The sequence below is a fragment of the Garra rufa genome, chromosome 16, assembly GCF_049309525.1.
Source record: "Garra rufa chromosome 16, GarRuf1.0, whole genome shotgun sequence".
Lineage (NCBI taxonomy): Eukaryota > Metazoa > Chordata > Actinopteri > Cypriniformes > Cyprinidae > Garra > Garra rufa.
This window is the reverse complement of record NC_133376.1, coordinates 31,565,177-31,576,753: the sequence shown is the minus strand read 5'-3', so window position 1 is coordinate 31,576,753 and position 11,577 is coordinate 31,565,177. Positions and strand designations below refer to the sequence as shown.

General features: G+C 35.7%; 1 protein-coding gene across 2 annotated transcripts; it reads right to left on the bottom strand.

Moving 5' to 3' along the window:
• Positions 1-273: 273 nt before the first annotated feature.
• LOC141288752 (protein eva-1 homolog C) lies at positions 274-10,029 on the bottom strand. 2 transcript variants are annotated; one of them, XM_073820922.1, is made up of 8 exons: positions 9,827-10,029; positions 7,122-7,324; positions 6,896-7,019; positions 6,440-6,592; positions 3,422-3,565; positions 3,256-3,327; positions 1,703-1,783; positions 274-919 (listed from the first exon to the last, which is right to left on the bottom strand). In XM_073820922.1, the coding sequence occupies exons 1-8, from the start codon at positions 9,918-9,920 to the stop codon at positions 531-533; spliced, it is 1,260 nt and encodes a 419-aa protein (XP_073677023.1). In that variant the 5' UTR covers positions 9,921-10,029; the 3' UTR covers positions 274-530. The 2 variants fall into 2 exon arrangements, with proteins under 2 accessions (XP_073677023.1, XP_073677024.1); XM_073820923.1 differs by lacking the exon at positions 1,703-1,783 and having other exon boundaries at positions 9,827-10,027.
• Between the last annotated feature and the right edge of the window lie 1,548 nt (positions 10,030-11,577).

Here is an 11,577-nt window from a genome sequence, read left to right as displayed (position 1 = left end):
GCACAATTACTAAAAATGTTTATGATGGATATTATACAATTTGCACACGTAAAAATTTTTTGTAAAAAAAAAAAAAAATCAAGATGTTTCCAACTCTGACTTTGGACCTGTTCTGTAGAATGGCCCAAATGGGGCTAATGCGCATTGGTTGCATAATACTTGGGTGGGTGTGTTTTGCCAGTGTATTATTATTTCAGTACATCCATTTGTCACACAGAACAGATTATCTGTTTTTAGATAATAAAATTTCAAACCAAATTCCACCTGGATGGCTGTTTTTGATAAGCACACCATTATTTTATTTTTAATGTGCACTCCATCCAAAGAAATCAGATCACAGTTTGAATTATACATAAATATGAAAATGCATACATAAATACAGTCTATTCAAAAAAACATTTCAAAACAATGTCAAAATTCTTGTTACACATGATCCAGAACATCTAATCTTGAACTTCACTCATGTTAAATCGCATAATTAGTGTTTCTTTTAATAGAGAAAACAGTCAGATTTGCACACAACATGAAGATTAAGCAGACGAGGTTTTGATTTTGTGCATGGCATAAGGACTGGAATTGATATGAGGCCAGATATCTCCATTGGGCATTTCAGGTTTGTCTTCATCCTTCCTGTCCTCCATCACCACTGTCATTATCATCTCTTGGTTGAAGACGTCTGGCGTGCGGTAAGGGCGTGCGAGGTGGCGGAAAGAAGAGCGCAAGGAGGCGTCTTCGTCGTCAAAATCATCTATTAGTCCTCCATGTGTCCTATGGGAAGACTTGAGCTCATCTCCTAGCTCAGAGGCCAAGTCTTTCAGATCTCTAATCAGGGTGGATTTGAGGCCGAACAAACAGAGCAAGAAGAACAAGCCAGCACAGATGCCAGAGACAAAATATAAAGCCACTGTCTCTGGAAGACCTTGGGGAAATGGAAAAAAGAGGCCAAGATGAAGAAAATAATAATAAAATTCAGTAAACAATACATACAATAGAGACAACAAGAGGATAAATCTATTAGAAAGATAACACATTTAGTATATGAAGAGGCCATTGCTGACTGCTGATGTTAGCAAACTATGAAAAAAAAAAAAATTATATATATATATATATATATATATATATATATATATATATATATATATATATATATATATATATATGTGTGTGTGTGTGTGTGTGTGTGTGTGTGTGTGTGTGTGTGTGTGTGTGAAATATATATGAATATATATATTCATTTGTTTTCTAAGGCTTTGACATGTGTATATCCACCTTTTTCTTTAATGCGGCAGTAAGCCTATGGTTGAGACTTCCAGTTCATTAGCCGCTAGGGAAATAACAATGGTAAAACTGTTTGCACTACAAACCAATGTGCTCATAATTAAGATAATACATCAAAATAATATGGTGAGACACACCAATTTGCAATATCAAGCAGCAAAACAAGCTGTTTTGTGCAGCTAAAAATAGCTGGATGTGGCTGAGATCAGAAGCCAGACCCATAAAATTTACAAATGGCCGCATCATGAAGAAAAAGGTGGATAGTTTGTGTTAAGTGTTCATGTATGTTGCAGATATAACAAAATTTATGTGTACATTTTGAAATTGAATAAACATTGATAATAAAAAGAAAGATGAATAATATTAAGTAAAGAGGCGTAAAATCAGTGAACATTCTAGGATCAGACCCACACATCTAACATACCCTGGATTTGGGAAAAGATTTCCAGAGAGTTGGTGTAAATGTTTTGTGGTCTGGACACACCGGGGCCAGTATACCACCCTCCTGTGAAGGGGGAAGATGGGATTGCATCCAGCAGTCAGCAAGACTATCAATGTTATATAGCTGAGTCATGTGCAGTTGTGGTCAAATGTTTACATACAGCTTTAAAAATCTTGATAAATCTTTGATAAAACAGTAAGGATAATACAAATGCATTTCATTTTTTATTTAGTACTGCCCTGAAGTTCACAGAAAAGGAACATTTTCATATGCTTGATTTCTAATACACCCCCCCCCCCCCCATCTCTTAAAGAGATAGTTCATCTAAAAATGAGAATTCTGTCATTAATTACTCACCCTCATGTCGTTCCAAACCCTTGTCTTCAGAACACAAATTAAGTCATGTTATGAAACTACGAGAGTACTTTTTTGTGCACAGCTTTATAACATTCGGTTGAACCACTAATGTCACATGGACTATTTTAATAATGTCCTTACTACCTTTTTGGGCCTTGAATGCGGTAGTTGCATTGCTGTCTATGCAGGGTCAGAAAGTTATTGGATTTCATCAAAAATATCTTAATTTGTGCTCCCAAGATGAACAAAGGTCTTACAGCTTTGGACCGACATAATGGTGAACAATTAATTACATAATTTTCATTTTTGGTGAACTATACCTTTAAAGGGAGACCTGGGTATTAAGACTTTTGGAATGTTTACATCCTGCCAGGATGGTATCTAGAGTTTCTTGTCTCTGTCGTTTGTAAGCTCTTTTAGTAGATGTAGTCTACTAAAAGCCTCAAAGGCATCAGGGCTGAAGTGTATAGAACAAAGACATGGGTCTTTAGGAAGTTTATTTCATCCACAGGCATCTTCCCATTCTTTTCTCCTCTTCTTATTGCTAGGAAAGCTGAAAATTACAACCAAAAGCCCCACAATGTGGCATTGTATCTGTATTTTATTTTCAGTTTTGCAGTAAAAATAGCAACAGGTAGTGCCAATAGCTCACCAAGTGCAACCATTTTACACCATCGAAAAAATGGCACCCCCCACAATCCAAAATATGTATAAAACAATGTGGATTTTTGAAATAACGTAAATCTTTCATGTGTTTTCTACTACATATTTCAGTAAGAGACATCATTTACATTCATTTTAAGTCATACAAGTCTTAATACCTGGGGTCCCCTTTAATGCATTGTGTTGCCTTCTTAAGCATCAGGGAATGTTTCACCATTTGAAATAATTCTTTACATCTGTGAAGTGAAATAGCTTATTCAGGGCAGTACTGAATAAAAAAACAACATGCACTTTTTATGTCCCTTCTTATTTTGTTAAAACTGTTACCATTTTGTAGATTCTGCGAGGTGTATGCAAACTTTGGATTACAACTTTCTTTTTTTTATGCAGTACTTACACATGGAATGAGTCACAGTTATTAGATTGACAATGTCTTTTTAATACAAGCTAGTTTATTAAAATGAAAATTAGCTTAGTAATTAAGAGAATTTCCACTATAAAATCCTTTTTCTTACCATGTGTATAGTCAGAGAGCAAGAAAGGATCAATGTTTCCACGTCCAACATCTTCCAGCAGATACCGTGGTACTAAATGCACAACAACAAAGTAAATCTTTCTATGACTGCTTCAACATTAATGTATAAAGGTTTTGGTAGTTTTGCTAAAGCTATTGAAACATACCACAAGTGAAGGAGACTCGCAAGTGCTTTTTGGTCCCAGGGAAACAGGGGTCTCCAAATCCCTGAGCGTCAGCCATCACAGAGCAGTTTGTCCTGCCATGACACTTCCTTGACACCCTCCTCAAGGCTGACGGAGACAAGCACTCTAACAGGAAACATAATCTTATTAAATAAATGACTTTTTGAATACACAGTTGCAATCTAAATTATTCAACCCCCTTGATCTGCAAGACATTTTGCTGCAGAGAACACAATTTTGAGGAAACAACTCAACAAAGGCATAAGTAAACTATTAGAGAAAGTTTATTAATACACATTTGAGTAATTCTGAGAATGTAAGTTGATGACTAATGAATAAAATCAAATTGGCTCTAGACGTTCATGTTCAAAATTATTCAAACTCCAAAAGTAAAATTTGGTGCAGAATCTTTTATTCTTTAAAACCACCAATAAACGCCACTAGGAAGTGCTTAGAAGCTTCTGTCACCTCTCTACTGCAATCTTGGCCCATTCCTCACCTGAAAAAGCTTTCAGATCACTGATATTCTTTGGTTTTCACTTTGCTTTTTTAATATTCAAACAAATATTTTCAATGAGAATTAAATCTGGAGACTGAACAGGCCAAGTACATTCTATGACTGATCCCTGAACCAAGCATAAGAAGATTCTGATGTATACTTTAGGATGATTGTCCTGCAGAAAAGTCCATTGATCATTAGCTTCAGTCTTTGCACCAAAGGCATCACAATTCTTGTGAAAAATGGACTGATACTTCAAAGAATTTATGATGACCTTCATACAGTCATGATTTCCACTTCCTGCAACAGTAAAACAACCCTGTTACAGGATTGATCTGTCTCAAATTTTGAGGATGGAGATGGTGTTCTTCTGTTTATAAGCTTTGCCTTTTTTGCACCAGACATACTGCTGATCCATAGGTCCAAAAAGTTTTTGAGTTTGGTCACATCACTCCATAAAACATTCTCCACAGGTCAATGTCAATTCATTTTAGCATGTTCAAGTCTGCCTTTTTGTTCTTCTTGGTCAAGAGTGGTATTCAGCAAGATGCCTCAACAGGAAGGCCATATTTGTTTAGTTTTTCCTATACACTGCATTGGAATATCCACCTTTCACTGGGTCATCTTGCAAGTCTTTGGCTATACAGTCGTGGCCAAAAGTTTTGAGAATTACATAAATATTGGAAATTGGAAAAGTTGCTGGTTAAGTTTTTATAAAAGCAATTTGAATATACTCCAGAATGTTATGAAGAGTGATCAGATGAATTGCATAGACCTTCTTTGCCATGAAATTTAACTTAATCCCCCCAAAAAAATTCCACTGCACTGTTAAGAAGGCTTTGGGGGCGTCCAAGAAAGTCCAGCAAGCACCAGGATCGTCTCCTAAAGAGGATTCAGCTGCGGGATCGGAGTGCCACCAGTGCAGAGCTTGCTCAGGAATGGCAGCAGGCAGGTGTGAGCGCATCTGCACGCACAGTGAGGCCAAGACTTTTGGAAGATGGCCTGGTGTCAAGAAGGGCAGCAAAGAAGCCACTTCTCTCCAAAAAAAACTTCAGGGACAGATTGATCTTCTGCAAAAAGTATGGCGAATGGACTGCTGAGGACTGGGGCAAAGTCATATTCTCCGATGAAGCCTCTTTCCGATTGTTTGGGGCATTTGGAAAAAGGCTTGTCCGGAGAAGAAAAGGTGAGCGCTACCATCAGTCCTGTGTCATGCCAACAGTAAAGCATCCTGAGACCATTCATGTGTGGGGTTGCTTCTCATCCAAGGGAGTGGGCTCAGTCACAATTTTGGCCAAAAACAGCCATGAATAAAGAATGGTACCAAAACACCCTCCAACAGCAACTTCTTCCAACAATCCAACAACAGTTTGGTGAAGAACAATGCATTTTCCAGCACGATGGAGCACCGTGCCATAAGGCAAAAGTGATAACTAAGTGGCTCGAGGATCAAAACGTTGACATTTTGGGTCCATGGCCTGGAAACTCCCCAGATCTTAAAACTTGTGGTCAATCCTCAACAGGCGGGTGGACAAACAAAAACCCACTAATTCTGACAAACTCCAAGAAGTTATTATGAAAGAATGGGTTGCTATCAGTCAGGATCTGGCCCAGAAGTTGATTGAGAGCATGCCCAGTCGAATTGCAGAGGTCCTGAAAAAGAAGGGCCAACACTGCAAATACTGACTCTTTGCATAAATGTCATGTAATTGTCGATGAAAGCCTTTGAAACGTATGAAGTGCTTGTAATTATATTTCAGTACATCACAGAAACAACTGAAACAAAGATCTAAAAGCAGTTTAGCAGCAAACTTTGTGAAAAATAATATTTGTGTCATTCTCAAAACTTTTGGCCACGGCTGTACACTGTAGGTTTTTCTCAAAAATGTTACACTTTTTGTTTAATACCCTCAAAAGTTTTCTGGAACAACACATTTTAAACTAAGGAATAAGGCTGCCAGCTCTGTATCTAGGAACTTTTAATGTATTGAAAATCTTCATGTACCCTTAGACTTTCTAAAGTAATAAAATGATTTCTTCTCTATAGTTTTTGTGAGAGCTCTGTTGATTTTGCCATATTTGCCACTCAATAAAATAGAGTTTCTAAAGGCTTAACTGTGTTTTAAGACAATTTTGTTCCTCACCATACAAATAAGTGACTAAAAAATATTAATGTTGAATAGGGGTTGAATAATTATGACATAGCTGTGTTATTAAAAAATCCTAGAACTCATTAAAAATTGACATTATCACTTTTAATATGCCAGTTATCTGTTAGATGCAATTTTTATAAAGTCCTGGATCTTCAGAAAAGTGTGTATTTGTGTATTAAGTACTGCAGTCTCTAGGGGGTTGAATAATTTCGATTGCACCTGTATATAAGATTATCTATGTTCTACTATATACAATAAAAAATGATTTGAACATATAATTTGATGCCACTGCTGTTGTAGCAGAACCTTCCCACTAGATGGGACAAGAGTGTTACTTCAGTCTCAGACCTATGTCTGATTTTGTTTTAGCCTCTTGAGGGCACTCAAGGCTGTCATGCTCCAGGTGGCCAAACGTGGCTGAATAGATGGCCAAAACCGTGTCATTCTTACAGGCCAGCTTCAGCCGCTCATTCTCACACACCGTTCTCGAGCGATGATGCTCTGTGGAGAAGGAAAATTCATTAGATGTGTGAAAAACATATTATATTTTGAATCCAATTGACAAGATAGTCAGATTAATACATTTATGTGCTTTTGTTTCTGTTGGTCAGACTATTTCAGGTCTAAACCAAGACCAATCAGATTGAAATGAATTTGGATCAAGTTAAATCAAAATTATTGAGGTGTTTACAAGCATTTTGATTCAAGCGAACCATCATTTTGACTGTTTGGCCACATGTAAACAGCTATAGATGTCCTGTTTGGTTACAAAGTGTCACTGAAGGACAAATATAGGTGTCTCACCAGGCTTGCACTTGTAGGAGACAATGATGTATTTGCTGGTTTCAGGGCAGGGATCTTGACCAAACACAGGGCTCACCACAGGAATCTGACACTCCCGTCGATCCTGGCACTCAGACATCACTTTCTAGACATAAAAAAACACATTCTGACTGACACACATTCATTGTTATGATTTCCAGAGATTTCATAAAGAATCAAAGAATGACTAAATGTAAATCAAAGAAACCTGAATGGCTGTGGTTGATATACAGTTTGTGTTTTCCTCTGTTGCATTTGGGTTTGGGTGTGGGCATAGATATGGACTCGAAACACGGCGTCCATAAAATGCTGAGAGAACAGCCACAGATGTTCTGGCGGGGCATCTGATTGACAGTGTCTCTCCATCACACGCATGGGCACTGTGGTTCTTCAGGATCCTGTGAAGGTAATCTAAGAGGAGAATACATGCATCACTATTGCCACTGCTCAGCATATAAATGAGGCATTGTGAATGCACTTAGAAAACAGCATTGACCACAACTAATGTACAGTACACTGATTCTACAAGTCTGTTAGTGCAAATCCAGCAGAATGACAATGGGCAAACCAACTCCCTCACTTATCTAATCTTCCAAGGTGTGGCTGACATTAAAACTTTCCGATGCAGAAAGCCCTTCTCATGTTTCTACCACAACTGCTGTTTTCATTTTACAAATACAGTAATTCAATAATAGAGATTTCCATCTGGGTTAGAGGGGAAAACTATAAAAATAAAATAAAGAATTTTGTTAATTATTTTGTATCTTGGTGGGCCCATGCAATAATTAACAAAACCTATTTTTAGAATAAAGTACAGTGATTCTGAAGGAGAAAATGGCAAATAAGATAAAAATGATACAATTAATAAGTCAAAGGTGTTAAGATGTCCACATCAAAAGAAATTTACAAAAGTGATTTTATGTCCATAGAAAGCACATTAAGGTTTCAAATAAGTTGTAGGAGAAAAAATTCAAACAACATGCTTATTCTGACTTAAAAAAAATTGTACTGACAAATAGGCAAAACCTAGGATAGTGGCAATTTTTTAAAATGTAGAATTACAACTATTTAGTATTTGGGGTGAAAGTAATTTGTCTTTTAATTTGTCATAAATTAATTTTTGGTGTAGATATGCCTGACAAGATTGTTACACTGAATGACATTTTAGTGGGTGTCTTTTGTAAATTAGGGGAAAATGTATGATTTTTTTTTTGTTTGTTTTTTTTGCTCAGAAAAACAAAAACAAAAATGCAATTAAATTAAACAGAAATTTTTTTAATGTTTTTGTTGTTGTTGTTGTTGTTGAAAAACAATTTAAAGCAGTATTACACTTATTGTTTTTATGCTTAAACCCTTTTTCTTATTTGACCCTAATACAAATGTATTAATAATAAATTTCAGTGATTTGGGAGGGGGAAATGGAGAAATGACTAAATTAACATTAATCGTTTTAGTGGGCTTATGCAGTTCTTAATATATATATATATATTTTTTTTTACAATTTTTAATAATTTATTTCTGTAATTTGGAATGAGAAAATGTGACCCTGGACCACAAAACCAGTTATAAGGTTATAAAATTGAGATTTATATATCATTATATAATTGCTGAATAAATAAGCAATGCTAATTACTAATCAAAAATTAGTTTTTGATATATTTGTGGTAGGAAATTTAGGAAAATATCTTCATGCAACATGATCTTTATTTAATATCCTAATGGTTTTGGCATTAAAGAAAAACTGATAATTTTGACCCATACAATGTATTTTTGGCTATTGCTACAAATATGCCCATGCTACTTTCCAGGGTTACAAATAATAAAATAGAACAAAAATCTTGATAAGCCTATGCATTTATTTGTATTAATACATTATACATTATTTTTTAATACTTTGTTTTGGGGATTAGTCTAAAGAGATCTATAGACAACAACAACAAAAAAATTTAATCAAAGGTAAGCTGCTATTGACACATTTCCTTTAAAAATGGTATATTAGGAAATCGTCAGCTTTTAAATCTTCAACTTATAATAAAATTGCATTGAAAGAAAGAGTCAAAGGTTAAAGACTGTCATGTAGACTGAGGAAATAACGCCGACAGGATTTGAAAGAGGTCTTCCTGTTACTTTACTGCGAACCTGGGATTTAATTCTTAAACTGGAGAACATAAATGAGAGATACTGCATACATTTCCTTCTCTAGAATAATTTTTCTCCTTTTTTATATCCTCCACTTTTCCATGCAGCTCAGGTTTCTAAACTGTTATGTTGTAAACATGCATGGCAACATTCTTTCACTGGACCATATCCATGTGTATTCAATCAGAAGGAACTGGATCAATGGCAATTGTAATGTTTGGCCTGTAGCTCTCTCTGTCTCGGGTTAGGCCATTCAGCATCTGTAGAGCCCTCTGTTATGCAGTGCCAGGCACAGACACACTCACAAATAAACACAATGAGCTATTCTTGGCTTATTAGTACTTGAAGCCACTATACAGAACAACTGATTTAGTGAGCCAACATTCATCAGGGATGCTTAAAAGCTGACTTACTATGACACATAAACATTGCAGTATTATCACTATTTGTTGATTCTAATGTCTTTTGAAGCCTGAAATGTGCACTCCGTCAGCCTAGCTTTTAGACAAAATGTTTGTTTTTGGTTCAGAGTGGGTTAATAAGATAACTGCCTTCCATTCCTATATGGATTGTTCTCAAACAATGGAGAAGGATGGGACAGTTCTGTGACCCTAACACCCGTCTCTCTTAAACTGATACACTACAGATTGTTGACTTGACTAGGATTGTGTTCCCAGAATGTTCTCTTTCCTTTGGGAGATTCGCTCCAAGACAGCATGCTGAATTTCCTCTATCTCAGCCACAAAATCGCAAAAAAAAAAAAAAAACACTTACCAGAGAAATCTGGAGCTGACGAGGTTTGCCGTGTGTTGACAGCTAGGGCGACGAACAGGAAACACCAGGACCAACAAGAGCTCCATGGAGACATAGTGCACAACGCACATTACGAAGTTCTGTGATTTTTAACTAGGAGAAGTTGTTTGGCTGTTTACTGCCCTCTGACTTCTGACCAGGAGAAAAGGGTCAATGGTGGCATTGTGCTGAGAGCAGAACAAGCGTTCTTTCAACGGCATTGACACTGACACACATTTGTGTCATTACACTAATTAAACAGTTTTAATGCTTGTTTTTCCATCAAAAGGGCTTTCTGAGGTGACGGAGTTCACACGTCTGTTTTTAATAAGCAGCCACCCTTATAATAAATGTAGTTTTCATGTCAAAAGTACAGCACAGATATTTTAATATATCTTAAAATGTATTTATTTTTAATAATAATATATTATACATAATACAAAATGTTACAAATTTTTAAGTCTTATATTATAATTTACTAAATATACCCCCGGTTTCACAAACAAGGCTTAAACCTAATCCTAGACTAAAATGTAAGTCCGAGCTGTTTCAACTAAAAGAAACTTGTACTGACTGATCTAAAAATATATCAGTGCCTTTGTTTTGTCTCAAGATGCACACCAGTAATATTTTTTTCTAAGCACGTTTATAAAAAATTACTTAAATGTCCTAATTGAACTATGGGCTAATCCTGGCTTAATCTTAGCCCTGTCTGAAGTACTCCCTGACTGGAGTAATGATGCTAAAATTCAGCTTTGAATTGGCAAGAATACATTTTATTTTAAAACATATTCAAACAGAAAACAGTTAGTTTATATAGTAAAAAAATATTTCAAAATTTTACTGTTTTTGCTGTACTTTGGATCAAATAAATGCAGACTTGGTGAGCAGAAGAGACGTCTTTAAAAAACATTAAAACTTCCAAAAACTTTTGAGTGGTAGTGTACATAATACAAATATATTACTAATGATGCTGAAAATTCAGATTTGCCAACAGATGAATAAATTAGATTGTAAAATGTATTAAAAAAGAAAAGTTATTTAATTGCAATATTTTACTATATTACTGTATTTTTTATCAAATAGCATTTTTTTGATCAAAAATATTGCTAAAACTTTTTTTAAAAGATCCTTGTCCATAATAGATAATAGAAAACAAAAAAAGATATTCTCTGAAAATAATTATTTTACATACTTTTGTTTCTTGCATCTTGTTTTAAGCAGCTGCCTTTTTTCTATATTGTATTAAGTCAGATTTCTCTCCATTTTCTGATTTCTCTCCAAGAAAAAACTCAAAACAAGAAATGATTTTGCTGAGTTGAGTATTTAGTTTCCTTTGCGTGTGTTGATGTACAGTGACAGCAACGAGCCCTCATGATCAACATTTGGGGTCCTGTTCCGGGAGATAAAGCAAGGATTTTCCTAGCTGTGTGTTCCCAGCTGCTGGATGTCCTGTAGATAGCCTATCATCTCAGGATAAGTGCTTCCTCTCTCAGCCTGGAGAAGAGAGGTCAGTGGTTAGCGAGAGCATCACATTTCTGTATTCCAGAAACACTAGAAAAACCAACTCTGTTGCCACAGCAACTAAATACATATAGCTGGAAATGAGTCTTGTGTCAGTCTTCCATCTCTATAAGGACAATATGCTATCTAGACATGTGCTGACTAATAAGCACAAGGCAGAAAACGTGTAGGATTATCTATATGTGGTGTCTTAGCTTTCTCAGCAATCT